The sequence below is a fragment of the Zootoca vivipara genome, chromosome 13, assembly GCF_965207765.1.
Source record: "Zootoca vivipara chromosome 13, rZooViv2.hap1.1, whole genome shotgun sequence".
In the NCBI taxonomy this organism is placed as follows: domain Eukaryota; kingdom Metazoa; phylum Chordata; class Lepidosauria; order Squamata; family Lacertidae; genus Zootoca; species Zootoca vivipara.
This window is the reverse complement of record NC_142596.1, coordinates 19,445,967-19,469,291: the sequence shown is the minus strand read 5'-3', so window position 1 is coordinate 19,469,291 and position 23,325 is coordinate 19,445,967. Positions and strand designations below refer to the sequence as shown.

At 45.4% G+C, this 23,325-nt stretch overlaps 1 protein-coding gene across 1 annotated transcript in view; it reads left to right on the top strand.

The window, feature by feature from the left end:
* AGBL1 (AGBL carboxypeptidase 1) overlaps positions 1–23,325 on the top strand; it is a 403,281-nt gene that overhangs the window by 50,951 nt on the left and 329,005 nt on the right. The window contains exons 6-12 of the mRNA XM_088656701.1: positions 1,723–1,760; positions 12,685–12,893; positions 18,141–18,294; positions 19,557–19,630; positions 20,209–20,325; positions 20,428–21,023; positions 22,027–22,110. Of these exons, the coding sequence (XP_088512827.1) occupies positions 1,723–1,760; positions 12,685–12,893; positions 18,141–18,294; positions 19,557–19,630; positions 20,209–20,325; positions 20,428–21,023; positions 22,027–22,110 (1,272 nt within the window). The remainder of the gene's footprint in view (positions 1–1,722; positions 1,761–12,684; positions 12,894–18,140; positions 18,295–19,556; positions 19,631–20,208; positions 20,326–20,427; positions 21,024–22,026; positions 22,111–23,325) is intronic.

Below are 23,325 nucleotides of genomic sequence, written 5' to 3'. Positions count from 1 at the left end.
ACAACACAGCGGGCATGTGGGGCTTTGAAGATGAAGATGCCAGTATGTGGCATGCTGTGGACACATAGAACTTCCCAGAAGCAGGAAAACAGAGCAGCGACATTATGCTCCGGAAACTTGTTGTCTTTTCAGCTGCTTTGCTAGCTGCCCCAACAATGGCATTTCGGCACTTTTCCGCATGATGTCTGACCTGGAAGTACCAGTCCTCCATCTTTGAAGTTCAATGGGGGAATAGATGTTATGTATATGGTGGAGCTGTGTGGTTAAATGGTTAGCATGCTAGGCTAGGAACTTACTTACTGACTTACATACTTATAGGATGCAGATGGATTGTGGCTAATGCTGTGTGAACCCAGCTTAAAAAGCACAGTGACAGCTGCCTTGATCCTGATGGGCCACCCAGCAGCTTCCAGTACCATTAATGATATTTTACAATATTAATAATAGTTATTACGCTAATGTGTTTATTATATTTACTTGAGACATTTTTATCCCAAAGATAACAGAAATAAAAAAAGAAACATTAAAACCCAAATATAAGAACAGTAATAGAACAAAAAGGTAAAAATCAAGATATACAAGATACATACATATTGTCAGGCGGCAGAGTATCCAACCCCCACAGCAGGTTGCCAGGAATGGATAAGACAAGGAAAAGTCCTTACCAACTGCTTTTTATTCAATATTCAAAGAGAGAGGCTTGGAAATGCATCGTCTTGGAATAATGCATCGTCTTGGCATTGCCCCGAGTGAGTCTCCCCCCCTCCCTCTCTCCCTTCATGCGTCATCACTACGGGTGCTGAGAAGTTCCCTCTGCCTCTGAGTTCTTTGCTCTCCTACTTTCAATGCCTGGGAGAGGGGGAATGCTTTCTAAAGACACTGTGTCCATCAGTTGTCGCCCTCTGGTGCTTCTTCTTCCTCCTCTCCCATTATTTCCCAGCTCCCCCCCCCAATCTGCCTCTGAGCTGTTATCTCCCTCAAACCCCTGTTGTAATTCTGAACTGTCTTCTTATTCTCTGGAAGGGTCAGGCTGGGGAGGTGGTCTCCACCACTCCTCCTCTGCCCAGTCCCTGACACATATATCTAGAACTATATTTATGTTTGCAGTGTAGATGTGCAACTGGTTTGGAAAACCAGTTGTGACAAGTTCCTGGCTAGAATCCAGAGCCAGTTTCTCCCAGCACTGAGAGATTGGGGGAAGGGGCATGGCTCAGTGGCAGAGCATCTGTTTTGCATGCAGAAGGTCTTAGGTTGAACCCCTGCCATTTCGTTGTACGGCTAGGAGAGATTCCTGCACAGAATCCTGGAGAGCAACGGCTGGCCTATGTATCTGGCACTGAGCCAGATGGACCCAATGGTCTGACTTGGTCTCTGGGAGCTTCCTAGACAGCAAAAGAGATCGAGATCTGGAGGAGTCGTGTCAAGAAAAGCATGCTGCCTAATTCCTCATGACTCACTGGGTAACTGTTTGTACTGACTGGTCACTACAGATCAGTGTAACGCTAATGCAAGGCTAGAAGGCTAATTGTAGAACTGAGCCAAACGCAAAGGATGAGGCCTTGCAAGCTGGTGCAAGATGATGGAAGTGTGATGGTTTTTCCACAGAGCTCTTCTGCTCAGTTTGCAGTAGCTGGGGGAACCGCGGGAGAGATTATGAAGCCAAAGGTTACAGAAATTATGGAAGAAGATGATATTTCCCTTCTTTTTCTTTTCTTTCCCTAGGGCAGCAGTTGAAGCTCTGGCAGCTTTGTTGAAATCAAGTAAGCTTTTCCACCTCCTCACTGAATTCCACCCCTCCCCTTTCCTGCACTGTCTATGTAGGTAGAAATGTTCCCGTTTCCCCAAAGATATATCCTCTTTCCTCCTTCATCCTAATCAGTACTGCTTGTCTGAAACGGCAAACAGGGCACAGAGGACTAATACTGCGAAAAGAGAGGAGGCTGCATGTGATATTTAGGTCATGTCCTACCTTATTTACTGTGCCTCGAAATGCATAACTTACAAAAGCAGTAAGAGGGAAAATGCCCCCCTGGGTGCCGTTTCTAAAATGGCAAGATTAATATCTTAACTGCTCTGATGTTTGTGAAGCTGCCTTCTCCTGAGACATGCCATTGTTATCCCAGCGATGTCTACTCTGACTGGCAGTGACCATAGGGGAGGGCCCTTGGCTTGGGGTTAGAGCAGATGCCTTGCATGCAGAGGGTCCCAGATTCGGTTTCTGGCATCTCCAGGCAGGGCTGGGGAAGACCCTTGCCTGAGAGACCCCGGTGAGCTGCTGTGTGGCAGGAACCAGGGCAGCAGGAGGAGGATGGGGGACAGAGCAGACCGAGAGGGAGGGAGGGATGCCAGATGTAGCAGAGGAGGAAGAGTGTTCAGGCTGCCTGACACCCCCACCCCCCCGTCTCCTAGAAGGGGTTGAAGAGGGAAGTGCAGTGATTGCTTCCATGTAGGCAGAGCCTCAGGTTACATGTGTGTACCCCCGTCAGATCAGATACATAAGCTGTGTGTGTGTGTGTGTGTGTGTGTGTGTGTGTGTGTGTGTGTGTGTGTGGTGCCCCTGTTGCTGCAACTGCTTTTCAGGGCACAAATTCGGGGACAGCTGCCTAGAGTCCAGAAGTGTCTGTGTATCTGGAGCACTGCGAAAGCTGCTGTGAGTGTTTCTTTGTTAATAAAGACTTAACTATCGGACGTGGGTGGGAGGGCAGCACCTTAAGAGAGTTCAAGGACCCATTGCAGCGTGGGAGGGATTTGAGGACCTGGCAGTGAAGGCTGGTCCATTAGGAGAACCTCAATCAGCCCACCCCGCCTTGCTTTCTTGCTTACAGCTAGTCCACAGGATGTCTCTGGTTGCCAGCTTCATCCAGCTTAGTCTGTGTGTTGCCTTTGTAGAACTCAGCAGGGAGGAGACTGGGAACAAAACTAGAATTAGTTGGCTCTAACTGCAATTGGATCTTGCTCCATCTACTGCATGGGTTCCTTGCCTTATGTCCCACCAGTTCCAATGGGACTTGGGTGTGTTAATCTGGATCGGTGCATTTCCTGATATTCTTTTTTTTGGGGGGGGGGATACCTCTTCGTTTCTGATCCAATCTGAAATGGCCAAGGGGGTGCGAGGGGTAGAGGAACTTGAACATCATGACCGAATGCTAACGGTTTTGGTAGCACTGATGTGCAACAGTTCATATCTACCCTTTAGAGTATTTGTCAGATGGAAAGGCCTCTTATATTAGCCCACGCACACTCAGGATGAATGTTCGTGAAGAGAATGCAATAGCCTATTATGCCTCTTCCCCATCTAAAAACACTTAGCCTTTTATTACCAGAATTTAATAAAGCTTTGATTAAGAAAGAGTGCTCTACCATTGCAGACAATCTTCCCGACAATAAATCACAATGCAAGTATTGTCCTTTCTCTCTCTCTCACCCATGATCTCCTTCTCTTCCTCGTTGCCCCTGTCTCCTTCTCTCTCCCTCTCTCCTTCTTTTTTTATTTTATTTTATGAGCATTAGGAATGAATGCATTGGTGAAAAATTGGATCCCCAGAAAGCTGTACTTAAATGAGGCAGTTCATGTTCCCCGTTTGCAAATAATACTCTAGCATTAACCTGGGCACTTAAAGGTCACATTATTGCAATGAGGAAACACCTTCTGGCTCAGACATTAAATCTTAATAAGGGGGTTGATCAGGCCACTCCAGAGCTGCCTTCACCATCAAAAAGCAAAAAAGTAAAATAATTTAGGAAAAGAGGAAGTGAATGGAATGGAAAGTGAAAAGTTTCCATTCGCTATCCTTTTCCCCCTGGGCATCTCCAGGACCTTCATATCACTGAAGGTTAGTTAGAGCTGAGACAAGAGTACAAAGGTCCCCCACCCTAGTGGCATTGCTGAGAGTTATCACCTTTTCCCAGTCATATTTTTGTGACTTTGGGGGGGGGGAGTTCTCCTATTCTTTTACGTTTCCCTCCCCCCTCAGTGTTATCAACATGAAGCCACACCACACTGGCCCATCCAAGCAGGGACCATTCATGGTGTGATCCCTGACTGTATGGGATCACTTGTGTGGTTAATCTAGCGGGGATGAGGAAGCAGAAGGCAGGCATTGGTTAACTCCAGCTTATTCATGTAAGCAAGACAAGCCACCCTCTGCATGGGTTGGTTTGATGAGGGAGTCAATTAGACTTAGATGTAGGTTCTCGATTTATCTTCCACTTTGGCCACTGTGGGTGCTATTCCACACCCTCCAGTATTTCACCGGTTAAAATGAAGGTGTCCATGTGCTTGTAGCGCTTTAGTCTCACGTACCAAGGGTCTGTATCTGAGCCACTCCCGATTCCCCACTGTTATACATGGTTGGAGGATTGGTTGATTTATTTTAATGAACCTGCTGTATAATGTTCTCATTTCCTCTGCAGTGTACTCTGCTTGTCTTATACTCATTTAAAAGCAGGAAGGGTGTTCTGGTTAAAGATGCACTACACAAACTTAAACTGTCCTCTAACAGGGTTGCGAGGTTCTCGCTATGGGCTCCTCTGAAAAGCAAAGCCTGAGCACAGTACATCAGTGCTTGGTCAGTGTTTTGTAATGGCCAAAGATGGTGAAGGAATGGGTCTTGATGGGAGGACATTGTTAGAAGATGGTTTCTAGAGGACACTGGAGATTGGGGAAGGTAGCAATCCCGAAACCTGTTATCTGTTTATAGAGGGTGTGTGTGTGTGTGTGTGTGTGTGTGTGTGTGTGTGTGTGTGTGTGTGTAAACAAAGATAACAGATTGGAGTAGCAGTATTGGCTGCATTCAAACATCACACCTAGCTACTTCCTCCTCTCTCCTCCTCTGATGTGGTCACAGGGAAGAGATCAAAAGCTTTTGCTTTCTTTTTTGATTACGCACAGTTTAGCTTTATGTCCTAGTCCCACACTTGCTTCCTCTGCCTATTGGTAGGGCTGACCCTGAAACTCTGCCTCAGGTGGCTCAAAAAGGTAAAGGTACCACTGACCGTTAGGTCATAGGGCAGGCATCCCCAAACTTCGGCCCTCCAGATGTTTTGGCCTACATTTCTCATCATCCCTGACCACTGGTCCTGTTAGCTAGAGATCATGGGAGTTGTAGGCCAAAACATCTGGAGGGCCGCAGTTTGGGGATGCCTGTCATAGGGCCTCCAAACATACAGCTGAGGTCATCAGGAAGAATCAGCTGTTCTGTATGTTTGGAAGGGCTTCCAGAAGTCCTCCAAACATACAGAACAGCTGATTCTTCCTGATGACCTCAGCTGAGCCTGGAATCTCTATGGTGTCCCTGCTGATATTGGCATGACTACAGCTACACCTGGCACAGAGTGGAAGTGTTATCTATTACGTAGGCATAGCACTGTGTGGTGTGTATTGTATTAACACCGGCAGTAGAGATGCAGCATTAACACAACAACACCTGGTCAGACATATGCTACAGGAGTCACTGTACGTGGGAGAAAATTCCACAAGTCAGGTTTTGTTCCCCCTCTGGTATTTGCGTGCGTGCGTGCGTTGCAGCTTGATTGTCAGTAGCAAGACCTGACATTACTGTTTTTGACCCAGAAGGCTAGTCAATATTAGTGTTTGAGTCTGGAGTCTTGGCAAAAAAAAAAAGCAAAGGGCAAAAGGAGGCAGAGAACAGAACACAAGGCTAGGAGGGTACCTTTGTTGAGCATAAATACCGACAATGTGGAGTTGGTGTGGTCCACTGGCAGAGCACCTGCTTTGCAAGTAGAAGGTCCCAAGTTCAATTTCTGGCATTTCCAATTGAATTTCAGGTTCTCAGGTGGGATGCAGTTTTACAGTTAGGTCACCCTTTACTATTCTACCCTTGGGCCTGGCCTAGAAAGTCAGCTAGTGAAAAATGCTGTGGCTAGACTGTTGGGGGACGGGGGACGGGATAGAGCACCACCAGAAGTGGCAGACTCCCAAATTTCAGCAGTGTCCCATGTGATGCTAAAATTCAGTGCACCTTGCCTCTCTCGCTCCATTCCATGGCATTGCTGTGGTGCCCCCGGCAATGTGGTGCCCAGTGCGGCCGAACCAGTTCTGCTACCCTAAAACCGCCTCTGCCTCCAGTACATAACTCCAGTCCTTAAAATCTTGCACTAGCTGCCCATATGCTATTATTAATTTTGCAAGGCCCATAACAACTTAGGTCCGGGATACCTCATGATTTCTTATATCCTTGCCTGATTTGCAGGACTCTCAGTTAGTGAGATGTAGATGCATGGGTTATATTCACCATGAGTTGTACATTCAGTAACACGGCTCAGTTCTGTGGAACTCCCTTCCAGCTGAGATCAAACAGGCTCCACTCACTGCTGAATTTCAAGCAGTGCTGGCTGGGACTGATGGGAGTTGCAATCCAAAACATCTGGAGGGCACCAGGTTGGCAAAGGTTGAACTAGGTAAAGCATGGCCCCGCTTCTGCCTTGAGATGGAAACTTACTTCAAAATTTGGCTACCCCCCCCTGCTTTATTTGGATTTGCCCCAAAGTCCTTCCCTGAGAGCACCACTAATAGGGTAAAATCTCTGCTTGGAGAAGTCCTGTTCATCAGAGCAGATAGTAGTAGCTTAGATAGACTTCTGGTGTGACTTAATGAACAGCACCTTCCTAGGTTGTGTGGGTCCCAGCTCAGCGAAAGAGCAAACACATTAGCATGCAGAAAGCTCAATCTCTATCATCTTAAGGATCTTGGACAGCAGAGATGGGATACATTTGTCTGAGACCTTAGAGATGTAGAGCCAGTCAGAGTAGATGATATCTGATCAGATATGATGCCCTCCAGGTGTTGTTGGAGTCAAACTCCTATCAGCCCCAATGGTCAGGGATGACAGGGATGAGTTGTAGTCCACAACATATACAGGGTACGAAGTCAGTCCAATGTATAAAGTGCCAATACAATTTGGACTAATCATGAGGAGTCACTGAAGTCAGAAACCCCTGGTTTTGAAACAGAGCCTAGAGTGGTCCATGTGGGAATTTCTCGTCTCTCTTCAGACACATTTGCCCGACAGGAGGGGTGAGGAACACTTTTCAGCTAGAGGGCCACATTCCCTTCTGGGAGGGCATGCTAGCGGTGTGCAAAGCTGGGTATGGATGAAGCAGTGAATGTAAATTTCACACACTCACACACACACACACACACACACACACACACACACACACACACACTCCAAATCCTCCAACCTGGCAAGCAATAGTCTGAAAATGACTCTAGGACATGTTTCAGCAAGGCAGGCTGCATGGCATGCACATCTCCAGCACCTCACTGCTGCTGCCCACCCCCCAGCTTTTTTACACCTGAGGCAGTTGCCTCACTCTGCCTAATGACAGGAGTGACCCCGTGTGTTATGAAAATAGCAGGGGAACCTAAGAACCCTCCAACACTTAGCTGGGAGCTATTACTTTTGTTATAAAAGTTAGAGGTTTTGCACTGCGTGGGCAGTATATCCAACCAAAGAGTCCCCTCTGTGCATGGATTTAGGCTTGCACAATAGAACTCTCCCCTCTCCTCCCTTTGTGCCCCATACCTTCCACAAATCTGCCTCTAGAACAGATTCAAGGGTCACATGTTGGGAGGAGAGGAGGGGAGGTTCTGCCGTGCAAGCGTAAATCCTTGCACTGACACGACGTGTTACTTGGATGCCTCCCTTTGTATATTGCAGTTTGCCTTGGGAGCTTTAACCCACTAGGCAAATAGGGCAGGGGTTCCCAACAAAATTTTCTCGAGGACCCCTCATCGAGCCGCTATTGTGACAAGGACCCCCATTAATTCCTAATCCTAAAATTAAAAAGTGAGAGCCAAATTAAGAGTCTTTTTATATTTTATATTTATACGTTTTTTACAGTTACAACAGAGTACTCCATCAGTATACAGTTAGTTTTAATTTTCAGTTCTTAATGAGATGAACCACTTTTTAACCAACGGTCCATTTTTAACTACACGAACTGTAGCTTCCGCGAAAAACAACGCTTTGTTTACAAACACTACTGTTTTGCAAAGAGGCAGTGCGCGCCAGGGAGGAGGGAGGGGAATGGAGAAGACAGGGTACCTGCGCAGTAGCGCACAAATGAAGCCGACGTGCGCAAAGCATCTTGGGGAGGTGAGCGTTAGTAGAATGCGCGCACTGCTTCTTTGCAAAACAGTAGTGTTTGTAAAGCGCCACCTAACGGCATACAGCAGAACTACTGCCTCTATCTAATTCTAGTTTTGCGCTAGACTCTGCTCATGCAGGAAGCGGCCAAAACAAAAAATCTGTTATCATACGAAATATATTTAATATATTTTTTATTCTAATAGCATCTTGCGGACCCCTCTGGCATAGCTCGCGGACCCCTGGGGGTCCCCGGACCACCTGTTGGGAACCACTGAAATAGGGAATGCATGACATAAACGGGGCTGCAATCCTACGCACACTTGCTAGGGAGTAAGTGCCATTGAACTCAGTGGGCACACTTTCAAGTTAATGTGCATAGGATCACGTGTGCACAAACACACGCATGCCAAATGTCACTCTAAAAATAAACACACACGCTCTGAACTTTGCATTTTAAACAACTGGTGCATTAATTCGAAGACAGTAGGATTCAATTTGAGCTGTCACTGCTTGCCTCCCCTCCCCCACCACCCTCTCTTTCCTTCCAAACGATATTCTCCTGGCTCCACATGGTGGCACTCTTACCATAACTATGCTACCCTCCAAAGCTCTTAATCCAATATTTATTTTTAGTGAGTAATTTGTTTATCAGCCAGTTATTTTAATCTAATGTTGGTCATATTTGTCACTGCCGACTATCAGCATTCCCCAGCATTAGAAACTTGTGCATCTTTTTAAAGGAAATTAGCGAGCTGAAGCGGTTCTCGGAGACATTTGCTTGGTGGTTATGGGAAGCGAAAAAAGAGAGAGGAGGGGGCCCTGGAAAGTGGATTGCTCTGCTTCTTTTCTGAGAAAAAACAACAGCAGCGACAATGAGCAATTTAAAGAGACCAGCAATTATAGTCTCAAAATGTTCCCCAAAGCAGAAAATGACTGTTCCTAAGGTGGCTGAAGAAAGATCTTAAAGAAAACGTCATCCACAAATCATCCAGTTTGTTTTGAGTCAGAGGACCTCCTCCTCAGATAATTCTTTATTTGCAAGAAAAACAAGTCAAAACATTGTGGAATTTGTGTGAAAGACAGGAAGTTGCCTTATACTGAGTCAGCTCTGTATTGTCCACACCAGGGATCAGCAAACTTTTTCAGCAGGGGGCCGGTCCACTGTCCCTCAGACCTTGTGGGGGGCCGGACTATATTTTGAAAAAAATAATGAACTAATTCCTATGACCCACAAATAACCCAGAGATGCATTATAAATAAAAACACACATTCTACTCATCTAAAAACATGCTGATTCCCGGACCATCTGTGGGACGGATTTAGAAGGCGATTGGACCGGATCCAGCCCCCGGGCCTTAGTTTGCCTATCCATGTCCACACTGACTAGCACCGCCTCTCCAGGGATTATGGGGTCCTTCCCACAGTGACGGATTTATGTATAGGCTAAGTAGGCTGAAGCCTAGGGCCTCTAAATCTAGGGGGGGGGGCTCGCCAGCCCACCCACTCCCCAGCAGGCAGTCTCCCTGCTCCCAAAATTGTAAACCCAAGACTTCATGCAAGGGCAGGGCAACTCAGGTCCAGTAACTATGAGACTCAGGGCTAGCCAGTGGGGCCCAATTTGAAGCAGTGGGGCGCAACTTAATTTTTTTTTTGTAGGGCCCTAGTTCACAGCCAAAGTCTGCAAAATCTTATAGGTATAAATAGAAATAGGGGGGGGTCTTATTGGAAATCAGTTTTGTCACCTCCCCCCCCCAACCCTGAGACAATGAGCCCAGCCACCTTTTATTCACAGTCACATAAGCACTACACTACAGCAATCAGCATGGCCATAAACCTGTACGTTCAACCGCTGAAATATACACCAAATATGTAGCATTGGAAATTATGTTACTGCTTTATGAATGAACACTGTGTTTTATGAATGGCTTTTGTGAATTACCTAAGAGCCACCAATAGGGAGCTATAGAATTTGACAGCTAACCAATTGGGTATTACCAAACAGTGCCCCCTATTGCTGAAAGCTGGTAACCAGCAGGGAATGCTTCAGCTCAGTCTTTGCACAGTTGACTGAACACCCCCTGCTGTGCAGATAATGGAGAAAGCTTGTAAATTGTATCCCTTCTGGCATCCTGGCCAACTCTATTATGCTGGTGTAAACCCTGGTGCACCAGAAGCCCAGAATAGCAGCAAATAAAACCTGCTCATCAAGCAACTGATAAGACTTGTCAACCAGTTCTTCCAAAGTCTTCCTAAATTATAAAGCTCCAAAATACATGCCAAAAGAGAACAGGTCTGGGAAGAGTGAGGCATACAATGGGCACCACTGGTGAAAAGGCCCTGCTCCATGTAGCTTCTGCCCTGTCATTTGATAGGGTGCCGACTTGCCCTCCTTCTTGACATGGAATGCTCTCTATTGGAGTCTCCGGATCTAGTACAAAGACGGTAAGAAGGGAGAGCAGGGACCTTGAAGTTCCCAACAGCTGTTAATCAAGCAAGCAAGCAAGCACACTGGTCACCTTTGTTACAGTTCGGACGCCTATGTCCTGGCCAGGCCTGCACCCAATCTTGTTTTTGTACAATCTTGTTTGCTCCCGGTAGCCAAAATTATATTATCAACATATACAAGCAGAAAAGTTGTTTTCCTTCATTTGCAAGGAATCATACAAAACAAAGTGGCACCGATAAAGAAAAGTTCCAGGGTGGCAACAGAAAGCAAACTAAAAATGCTTTTGCAGTTTATCAGAACTATCCAGCAATATCAAGTTATAGGAAAACTGGTGCTATTAACAGTAATCCTTCTAGTTGGTTAATCATAGCTGCCAAGTTTTCCCTTTTCTCGTGAGGAAGCCTATTCAGCATAAGGGAAAATCCCTTAAAAAAGGGGATAACTTGGCAGCTATGTGGTTAATTGGTTCGGCAACTTCCATGCACATGACGTGTGATGCTAATTATTTCCCCAAAGAGTTAAATGATAACTAATCAGAGGCAGCTACAGTTGCAAATGGCAACAAAATATCTGTGAAAGGAAGAGGAGCAGGTTTGCTCAAGTGTGTTCCAGGTAGAAACACTGTTTGTAATGAAGTGAGAGCAGTTGTTTACTTGCTCGAATTAAAAAATAAGAAAGTTTTGAGAATTTAAATTCTAGATTAAAATTGATTACTTAATTCAGAAGGGGTTTGTAACAAAAACACTGGGGCCTAATTTAAATAGTAGAGTGCCTGGTATCTGGTGGGCAATCTTATCCTTTATTTCCACACTGTGGCTGCAGACCAAATTACCTGTTAGGAGAGTTATGAGATTCAGGTGAGGGTCAGATGCCTTGTCAATCCCAGCAGATACATAAGAGGCATTTGCCCTGGCCACAGGTCCCTGCAAAAACCTACTGGGAGAACCAGGTGGAAAAAAAGGGTGGTCCATGATCTCTTCCTTCAACGAAAGCAAGGAGGAACAATTTCTCATTCCACAGCTTTGGGGTGATGGTTGGAAAGGCTCTGCTTCCAGCAAAGATATTCATATCATCTCTGGTTATTTCTGAAGCTGGGTCTGGTCTGACAAATATAGCTAGCATTAACTTTGTCCTTTCACTTGTTTATGGCTTCATTGGTATCCGTGGGTCAATTTGATAATGTCACAAAGGATTGGTGCCTTAGTAGACTTGAAAACACTTAAGCCACAAACCAGACAGTCTGAATGATCATAGCCCCTATGATTGTGATTCAAGCAGGTGTGCTCAATGGTCTCTTTGATTACCGTGCTTCTGACAGCTTTTGATGAGTCTGACCTTTTATATATATATAAAAATAAGACTCTTACAATGGGAGCACATATTCCCAGAGCCAGACACAATCTCATTGAATGATATGGGGCCACATGGGCTGTGTGATATACTGTCGGTTAGGGCTTTGCTTGAAATTTATGAAATGGATAATTTCATTGTGCAATTCCGTTAGGGTGGGTTTAAGCAAAATAAGCCTTGCGCCTGTCAGAACCATTGCTCTCTCATCCAGAAGTTATCGCCAAGCATTGCACAGTCTTGCAGCATGATAAGTTTAACTTTCATCTACTGTATCAGCAGTGATGAATGGTGCCTACTGGACCAGGAAATCGCGGGGGGGGGGGATGAACAAAGGCGACAAAGGTGTGCTTTCCTCCCTATCCTCCTCCTTTGCAAAGATACCATGGACATTTAAGCACTGGAGTTAAAAAATACATGGCACCTAACGAAATTTATGCAGCTTTACAATTACAAAATCTATGATGCGTTGTGTGACTCCAAGGGGGGAAAGACGAGTGCTTATAGTTATAGCTCAGCTTAGAGTGTACAACTGCGAAGACAATGAGGGAGGGAAGTCTGCATGGAACCAGACAGATTTTGATTTGGGTCATGCATTGTCAGTGGAAAATAGAAACCTCCTGGTAGAATCGCTTTTTACACCTGCAAATATTAATAGCCCTGAGAAACAGCATGTTGGATGGAACAAAATGCATGCATTTGTGTAAATGATAGCTGTGTCCTCACTTGCACACTTTCCCAGCAGCTGCTAAGTCGCCTGTTGTCCTCTGCTTTCAGAGTCGAATAGCCGACGAGCCGTGAACAGAGGCTATATTCATAAACTGCTCCGGATGTACCAGGACTGGCATCACCACGATACTTCCAACAGTTATGTCCACATCCGGAGGGGTCTCCTGCTTTGCCTCAAGCACATCACCAATGTCCGGTCTGGCAGAGAAGCATTCCTCCTCGCACATGGCATGGAGACTCTCTTTCAAACAACCCAGGTGATCAAAGATTCGTTGTAGAAGCCCTGGCACCCGTTGGGGTTGCATTTGAAGGTTGCTTTCCTCTAAAGTGAGAGTGGGAGAACCTCAGGCCCCGGGGGATGAAAGGGGGCTTTTGGAACTCTCCCCAGACCACACCTCTCACTTGCCCAGCATTGCCCCCCAAGTGCTTGTCCTTGAATTCTGTTGATGCCTCTTGTTTGCTTGGATGGAAGACAGAGAGGGGTGTGGGTGTGAATGTAGAAACTTGTCTATGGCAGAAAGGTAAAATTTACAGTTGCTTTGCCCACTTTTGATTCCGGCTCCACCCAACACTAACATGTGATCCTCAGGAGGTTGCCTTGAGAGGAATGTGACCCTCAGGCTGAAATAGCCCCCCTCCTACCTCTGATGTTGTAGAACAGGCATGCCCAACAGGTCGATCACGATCTACTGGTCGATCGCGGGGTGTTCGTGGTCGATTCTGGTCAATCTTTGGACCCCGAGTGATCTCTAACTGCCTGGAAGTAAATGCTCTGGTTTTCAAACGTTTTTCGGAACCTGAAGGTCCGACGCAGCTTCCGCTTGAGTGCAGGAAGCTCTTGCAACCAATTGGAAGCCACGCCTCAGTTGTCAAATGTTTCAGAAGTTGAACAGTCTTCCAGAACAGATTACATTCGACAACCAAGGTTTGACTGTACCGAGTCAAGCTTCGTGGTTTGTTTGTCCCCAAGACTGGCAGGATGGAACAAAAGGAGTGAACTGGTCTTTGGGTGCCAGATGCTGGTAGTTTGTTTAGGTTCCTTTTTTTGGGGGGGGGGGTTATTGGGTTGTTTTTATTTTGATTATATATTTTGTGGTTTTATATTTTGATTTTGTTCTGTGAACCGCCCTGAGACCTCCGGGTATATGGCAGTAAAGTCATACCTTAGGATTCGTCTGCTGCAGGTTGCGTCTTTTCAGCTTATGGATGTGCCAAACCCGGAAGTCCTGGAACGGGTTACTTCCAGGTTCGGCACATCCGTAACCTGCGCGCATGCGCAGAAGCGCCACATTGCATCACGCGCGTGCACAGATGCGGCACTTCCTGTTGCGGCCCTTTCATGTTGTGAATGGGCCACTGGAACGGATCCTGTTCGCAACATGAGGTACCACTGTATATGATGATGATGATGATAATGATAATAATAACTGGTCTCTATCCAAGGTGAGACCCTGACCTGGAAATGAAGCTTTGCCTTTATTTTCCCCACTGGCCCAGAATCTTCCCATCAATACTCAAAATATTATCCAATTCTACCATTTTACTAATTTGTAACACTTGCTAACTCTAGATCTACAACAATGGAAACATACATAATAATAGAAAGCTGCCTTACAGTGGATCAGACCAATGATCCATTTCACCCAGTATTGTCTGCACTGACTGGCAGTGACTTTCCAGGGTTTCAGATGGAGAGTCTCTCCCAGCCCTACCTTAAGATGCTGGGGATTGAACCTGAGACCTTTTTCTGCATGCGAAGCAGATGCTCTACCATTGACCCACAGTCCTCTCTAAAGCTCTTAAAGAACTGATAAGTATCTTGGAGGATGGAGCCATTCCTGCTAGGATATGAGCACATACTGCAACATTTTGTTGCAGGCTGCTTGTCTTAATAACACATGAACCTATTCTGCATAGCAATACTGAACTTCGTGCTTTGCTTCTGTTATGGGGGAATTGGAAGGCTTTCCCTCCAATCCTCAGGGATGAAAAACCAATCACATTCTTATGTAGATGGGCATCATGCAGCTTAACAGCAAATATATATGATCACTTTGCCATTCTGCTGCTCCCTCTCTGGAGGTGTTTTTTGTTTTTGTTTTGCTTTGTTTTTGGTATGTGAGCTGTACCAGCAATGCCTCCAAGATTATGGAACACTACACATCTGAAATGGTTAAGAATTCTGCCCCCCGCCACCAAGACAGCGGTCATTTAGAAGGCAGGGAAAGGTTGGTGTTTTTTTTTAATTTGTAAGGAGAGAATTGCAGAGGTTTGTGCTTAGCTGACAGCCAAGCAGTAAGGATTTGTCCAAGGTTCTCTTCCTGTGAATTTCCTCCCAACCTTTTGCGGTTTCTGAATTAACCAGTCTTGTTCCTGAAATGAAGCCAACACGCTGGGGAATCTCCATTGTTCTCTCAGTCCCTCTACTTCTGAGGTTCAAGCTAAGAGTCTCATTTTTATTATTATTTAATGTCGCCAAATAGGCACCAACCACACAGACAAGAGGGAAGTGTTAGGGGGATTAGGGCAGCCCTCCCGCTCCAATAAGCCATACACCTCCTTCAAAACAACTGGATGAGGACTGAACAGCCTCAGTAGACATGGAATGCAAACAACCTGTTGAGGACAAAATGGAAAATGTGGAGTGGGCAATGGAATGGAGTAGCTGAAATCCTGAACAACACCATCCCACGCTGCAACAATTATTTGCCATTTCCACTGGATTTCTCCCCCTTTCAATTCCTGGATTTTGTTCAGAGTACTTTACAGGCAGCTTCCAGCTCTTTCACATCTCCCTTCGCTCTTTGTTACTCATGCACCTGTAAACATTGACAAAACAATGCAAAAACTAAAAACCAGGGTGCTTATGGTTGCAACAAGATTCTTTTTGGTCTGTGATGCTTATATCAATGTGCAGGAGCAGATGTGCACTTCAGCAAAACACTGAAGGAACACAGGAAACGGCCTATGCAATGGCACAATTCAATAGCAATTGGATGGCCGTAGGACATAGGACTCTGCCCTTATACTGAGTTCAGACCATTGGTCCATCTAGCTCAGTACTGTCTACACTAACCTGCACTGGCTTTCAGTTAGGGAGTCTCTTCCAGCCCTACATGGAGGTGCTGGGGATTGAACCTGGAGCCTTCTGCATGCAAAGCAGATACTCTACCATTGAGATGTTGTGCTTGAAAAACTTATTTGACACAATTGTACATATGTTGGACATATGTGTTTTGTCAGTGGGCACAAGTGTATCTCTCACTTGCTGGATCATCATCTTGTCGTGCTGAGTGGGCTTGCATGTTCCTATGACCCTTGTGAGTGAGGCCGTCGGGAGTCTCGTACTCCCAGCAGGGTCACCCAAGGCGGTAAAGTCAAAGGGGAGGAGCTGGACAAAGCATGATCCAAAAAGTCCCCAACTTTTTCAGCCTATTTCAGCCTATTACAGAAGTAGCTTACTACAAAAGTAGCTTCTACTACTAAAGTAGCTGTCTTACTACAAAAGATTTTCAGAAATAGACTGGAAAGAGAAGTTGCTGAATTGCAACTTATCACCAAGCTTAAAACCATGGAAAGACCTGGTTTGAACAGAGACGTTGGATTCTTATCTTATTATACATGATAAAGTGATCTTCAGCCATCTCACCCCTTGTTTTTTCATGCAAGACCATTTGCAGTCGTTTACAGTCAGTCGGTCAATCACCCATTTCCACCACCCTTCTGAGTGATACCCCTCCCCACCCTTTCTCTACATATAAGCTTCTGGGGGGGTTCTATTTCAGTGTATCTGAAGAAGTGTGCATGCACACAAAAGCTCATACCAAAATAAAAAACTTAGTTGGTCTTTAAAGTATTTATTTAGGCTCTTTACCTTTACTTTATTTTTTGTTTACTAATAACATAAAATTTATTTTGAAAAGAAAAGCCAGATGCAGTTTCTAGGGATCAAAGCCATCTATTGACCAGTCTACTGGATTTGAACAGCTTTAGAAGTTAAAGGAGGTAATCACTGAATTTAGCAAGTTGACCAATCCAGTTGTTCAATAAAAATGACAGCAATGCAGTTTCAGCAACAACAGAGTCAGTTTTTACTAATGGAAATGGAATGAAAAAAATCTATCTAACAATAAAAAAACCCTCCTGTAGACTCCAACCCTTTATCTGATGTTTACTGATGGTGGTATTTTGTCAGTAGATGTCCTCACATGTTACATGCAACGAGTGTACAATCTGCATACTGAGTGTATATTCTGTGTACATATCTATTCAATGGTGAACCTGTACAAATCGACAAGTGTACATTTTTCCATGCAAACCCCTGCACATGTGCTGAGACAGCTTCCACCTGTGTTGAGTGTAATGACTTGATGCACATCCATAAAGTGAGCATATTTGGAATACATTGCACTGTTCTGGCTGTCATCTCCACCCCCTGCAAAAGGAAATTGTAGATCTGGGAAAAGTGCATAAACGGGCCACTATTGGCCTGATCCAGAAGGATGGGAGCACCTGCTTCCCCACCAGATCTGGCAGCAGTGCATGAATCAGTGTTCAGGGCAGGAATAAGAATGTGCAAAGGCCTTGTTTCCTGTTTCGGCTTGTATTAGTTGCATGGAGCACTGTCTGCATGCTGCTGCAGTTTGTCTTCTGTCAAAAATTACGTTATTCATCTCTCTGTCCAATGTGGGTGAGATTACATAAATTGCATAATTAATTTTGTAAATTACCTTGCTATTTTATGTTATTCCACCCTATTCATTCCAACACACAGGAAACACAATGCAAACGGGGAAGAAACTTAATAAATTAAGTATTATTCCTGGACTGAGAGCAGCAGCAACAAGAGCGAATACCAATTGTATTTGCTGGATTGATTTCTGTTCTGGGCACACGATGAATTAGCTACAATTGGCAATTCCTGTTCTCATTTCCATTTCCATCAGAATTCTCGAACAACCCTACACAGGAAGTCAGGGCTGTGCCTGCCACTCAGATGCTTCCACAGAGAGCTGTCTTTGTCATTTCTTATCCTTTTGAATAAACATTGTTAGGATAGTGCAGCAAAATCTCCAGGAGTTGCTGAGATCCTTGTGGATAAAAATCTCGAGCAGGGAATGAGGAGTTCTTTTCATTTTCACTTGCTCATCAGCATCCTTCAGGGTGGGGTTGCATGCTAATGGTGGGAGGGGCCAGAAGCAGAAGTGGGCAGAGCAAAAAGCATGACTCTTACCTCTGCATGGTAAATGTCAGAGCTTTCCACCCTCATTCCAGACAAGCAAGAGGCATAATCACAATTGAAGGACACAAAGCAAGGCCATTGAGGGATGTAGCTTGGGGATAAGGGGTGTAAACTGGAAAGGCATGTGGCCTCAGAGGAATTCTGAGGTTCAGTTGTAAAGGTCTGAAGGTATTTGATTCATTGGCTTCAGAGCCCTCATCCCAGTCTTGAGGAATAATTGCAGCAGGGAAAGAACTCTCTAAGTTTCTTCATTGGTATCTAGGACTGCTTGGTCAGCAAGAGTCTGGATCCAATAGTCAATACGGTGATTCAGATCCTGAGGAAAACCTACCCCAAGATGCCACTTCCTTCAGCTACTCTCAGCAGCTTCTATTCCTTTCCCATCCCTGGGGCAACTGGACATCCAAAGTCGGAAGGTAAATTAGTGCAATGTGTTAAGTGGGAAGGGGAAAGGAATGAATCAAGACTGAATGAATGGGGGACTGCTCCACCAATCTCTCTTGGCTCCCAGTCAGTTCCCACTGACCTGCTTTTTTAAAAACTTACAACCAGTCCAGGGGGTGACATTGCCTGTCAGTTTCCTCCCCAACAGCCTGAGTGTTGCCCTTGTAGAACTTAGCAGGAAGGAGGATGGGGACAAAACTAGAATGGGTTGGTTCTGCATGTCATTGGCTCTGGCTCCACCTACTGCTGGGCTCCTTGCTTTCTGCTCCATCAATCCCAAGGGGCCCTAGCTGCCACTGAACTGAAGTTATCATCAAATGTGCTAGGGTTGAGTAACAGTGGAAAAGAAGGAGATGTTGGCAAGGGTAGGATGAAAAAGAGAGAAGGAGTGAGCTAAAGCAAAATCTGTCAGATGTTCTGTTGTGCAAGTTTTACTAAAATGAGGAGGAGATTCATTTTGGGGAATTGCTGTCTTTTAGTGGTAGAGCATCTCCTTCACATGCAGAAGATCCCAGGTTCAACCTCTGGCATCTCCAGGTAGGGTTGGGGAAAACTCCTTTCTAAAAGTCATGGAAAGCTACTGCCAGTCAGTATAGTCAGTACTGAGCTAAATGGACCAATGGCCCAACTTCATATAAATAAGCTTCCTATGACTCCTGCAGCACTCCAGGTATTGTTGGACTCCAGTTACAATCAGCCCCAGCCAGCAAGGCCAATGGCCAGAGGTGATAGGAGCTGAGGTCCAGGAACACCTAAGAACATAAGGAGAACATGCTGGATCAGGCCAATGGACCATCTAGTCAAGCATCCTGTTCTCACAGTGGTTGGCCAGCTGCATCAGTGGGAAACCCTCAAGTAAGAGTCAAGCACAGGAACATTCTTCCTGTGGTTTCTAGCAACTAGTTTTCAGAAGCATGACTGCTTCCAACTATGGAGGCGGAACAAATCATCATAGCTAGTTGCCATTGATGGACATATTATCCATGAATCAGTCTAATCCTCTTTTAAAGCTAGCTATCTGGAGAGCTACAGGCTCCCCTCTCCTGCTTAAAAGGGTAATTAAAAAAAAAGATAACTCCTACATGTTAGGAAACAGCTGAGGTGTTGATGAGCTGTGAAATTTTTCTTGTTGTTTATCCTTGGATGTGAAAGAGCTCAACCTCTTGGGTAGTTTGGTCATCAGTGGGACTCTTAGTCTCGTCAATGACTCATACTCTCTTTTATCTTCTTGCAGATGAGTGTGAATATGATGTTGAAGAAGAAATCGAGAAGGACATAGAGAATGAGGATGTGGAGAATAAGGAGGAAGTATGTATTCTTTTGGACGCTGTTTAAGGCCAACCATCCATGTGTCGAATAATAAACAACAAAAAGGCCAGGACTCCTACATCTTTAATAGATGTGGGAAGAGGAAATTTTAACAGGTGCAGCCAGTGTTGTGGTTGGAATGTTCCAATAGGACATGGGAGACCAGAGTTCAAATTCCCACCCAGCCACAAATAAAGCTCACCAGATAACTTTGGGCCAGCTCCTATCCATCCCTGCTTAAACCATATAGAAGGTTGTTGTGAAGGTAAAGGTAGGGTGGGGAACACCAAGCACACTGCCTTGAAACCCACCTCCCTATTGATAAAAATGGAGAGGTTCGTGTGTGTGTGTGTGTGTAAGAGAGAAATTTGTTTAGGGAGCCCAAGCAATCCTTCAACAATTAACCACTCCTGACATGAGGCACCACCATGGAGATGGGTGGAGTGGGAGGGAGGGAGAGAATATCCTGGGATAATGGGAGCTAAAGTCCAACATAATTTGGAGAGCCACAAGTTCCCTAACCCTGGTGGCAATAGATGGTGCCTTTCACAATTACCTTTCTGGCTCTTATTCTGCAGGACGATGACTTAGAGACAGATGTTGAGAAGCTCATGTCAAAACCGGAGCTTGACCGGCCTGAATCAGAACTCAAACAGTATGAGGCCATGTGTCCAGAACTTTGCTGCAACTTTCTGGTGAGATGATGGGTTTACAATCTTTGAATAAATCTGAGAGGCTGCTGTATGGAAGAGGCCATGTCAGTGGCTTTTATCTTCTTCTTTTTTCATCTTGTAAAGGAGTTGGAATCGGAGTCTGGAGATGAGCTAAACTCTGAGGATGTTCCTGGGATCCTGACGGGCTCCTGCCTCCACCTCATTCCAAACGCTGCTCCCTCAAAGCACCAGCCCAAATGCAGAGAAAAGGACCAATTCGCTGAAGATGGAAAACTGCCCCAAAGGGCTTCTGGAGTTCCAGTACAGAGCTGGGTGAAAAAAGAGAATCCGTCTCAAGGACTTGAGAAAGTGGCTTGTGATGAGTCAAAGCCTTTGGAGGGTTTCTTCAGAGATGGTGACGTCCCAGACAAAGGCTGTGCAACCTCTCTGCACACTTTCCCCAAGGACATATTGAGGAATAGAACAACTTCTCAGCCTCAGCATACGAACTCCTGCAGGCCCAGTTGCCAAAAAACCGTGGAGGCTTCTGAGGTTGTGAGAAAGCTTTTGGAGAGACACCCGGGGAATATCCCTTTTCACAACCCCCGCTTCTACATGGCAAGGGCTGGCTCCACACAGTCCATTCCAGACTACAGAGTGTTGGCATTCCCAGATTTCTGGGGTCACCAACCATGTCCTTATAGCCAGTCTGTTCAGCAGAGGAGATATGGCATCCAAAAGTAAGTCTCCCCATTTTTGTTATAAAGATTGGGCAGTAAAGAGACATGCACACAGTGTCATGTGTGATAAGATGGAGCCATGTCAGGCATCACTCACTCTAACAGCCAACTTGGGGAATGAGTGCCAACAGTTACATGGTCAAAATGTGACCATGGAGAAACAAGAGGGCTCCTATCAGCATGCCTTGGGGTACCTCAAGCATTGGTGGCTGGTGCCCATTGAGGCTGATGGGGCAGAATGCAGGGAGTTCAATCATTAGGTGGAGCCAGAGCCAATGACTGGCTGAGCCAGAGCCAATGATAGGTAGAGCCAACTTCCTCTAGTTTTGCCCCCATCCTCCTTCCTGCTGAGTTCTTCAAGGGCAGGCATCCCCAAACTGCAGCCCTCCAGATGTTTTGGCCTACAACTCCCATGATCCCTAGCTAACAGGACCAGTAGTAAGGGATGATGGGAATTGTAGTCCAAAACATCTGGAGGGCCGAAGTCTGGGGATGCCTGTTCAAGGGCAACGCTGAGATTAAGGAAAAGGAAACTGCCACCCCCTGGACTGGCTGTAAGTAAGAAGGCAGGAAGGTGATGGCTGGCCAAGGGCAGGCTAAGGTTGGTGGGGCAGTGCCCTAAAGGACCAGCTTCAAGATTAGCTGAAGAGCAACAACAAAGCCTGTTTAGAAAACCATACTATAAGGGGCCACCTGTCTCTCCAATTACAACTGAGCATGCTCAGTAGCTTGATAATGCTGAGTGTCTGTTGAAGGGATGAGGAGTAATGGAAATATGGGGTGGAGAAGAAATGTAATGGAGTTTCCTGGAAGAGGGCATGGCTGGCTGGCTGGATGAAGTCCTGAACTGGATCACTTACATGTTTAAGTGTAAGTTCTGCTTGTTTTAAATAATTGAGGGTGGAAGCTGCAGCAAGACAATGATATTTTTAAGAATGGGGAGATATTTCCTTCTGTGTGCATAATTTCCTCAGCAGTTTAGGCCTTGTTCTTCTCATCACAGGGCCAAAATATTTGATGATGTCCGTCGTGTCATCCAGCCAGCTGATATAATCAATCGAGTTGTCTTTGACTTGGATAGCTCCAGGTAAGTTTCTGTCTTCTACTACAGGGTGATGTCATTGGGAACTATAGCAAGGGCAAGCAACTAACTATTGCATTTATTTAAATTTCCAGACTTTTTTCTACTAATGCTTTTAGGCATAATACATCCAATGTAGAATGAAATGTCTAATGGAAGTCAGATGGAATGTGAAAGGAGGTCAGGACTGACATTCATTCCCCCACAAACTATGACCCCCACATGCTGAAAAAGCAGCCCAATGAAAAGAATTTGAGAAGTTAGCAGATACGCAAATGTCTGTACTATAATCAGACTTGAGCTTTGGCATATCTCCATGGGAATGAGCTTCACAGTGATGTAGCTGCTCTCCGAAATGAAACTTCTGAAATGTATATCTTGCCTTTCAGTACTAATCAGTATTCCCGAAGCAGCTTGCAACAGCAAAATACAAATACAGCCCCTATGTAAAACAATAGATCACAGGGTAGAAAGGACTAACAGCCATTACAAAAAGTTAAAGCCGCTTAAAAGGGATAAAAAGTATTTGTTTGTTATTGCAAAGTGGGTGCCAGGCAGGCTTCCCAGGGGAGCAGGATTCATCAGTAGGTAAAACCACTGGTTACAAGGGGAAGAGCTATAGCTCAGTGGTAGAACAATTTCCAGGCTTCCCTGTGAAGAGGAATTTACAGTTAATTCCCTGGGAACTGTATATAGTTGAGAGAAGAATAGGAGTCTCCTGACAACTCTCAGCACCTTTAACAACATACAGCTCCCATCATTCATTGGGGGAATGCCATGACTGTTTAAAGTGGCATCATCATGTTTTAAATGTATAGTGTGCAGGTGGCCCAAAAGGTGTGTAGGAATGAAAACAGGTCATAACTTTATTGATTACAGCAGTGATGGCCAAACTTGGCCCTCCAGCTGTTTTTGGACTACAACTCCCATCATCCCTAGCTAACAGGACCAGTGGTCAGGGATGATGGGAATTGTAGACCCAAAAGCTGGAGGGCCAAGTTTGGCAATCGCTGGATTACAGCAAGGTAAGTAGGGTTTGCATGGCACTGTGGCACAGATTTGTTTTCCATTTCAAACTTCGATGTTCTGTTTGAAAAATACTTGCTGAGGTATATCTGTGAGAGTTGACCAATGGAGAGAGCCCAATGTGGTGCAGGCCACGTGGCTGTGGCCCCGCTGACAACCCGAGGTGAGTGATGTTAGGCCCAGCCTCACCCAAGC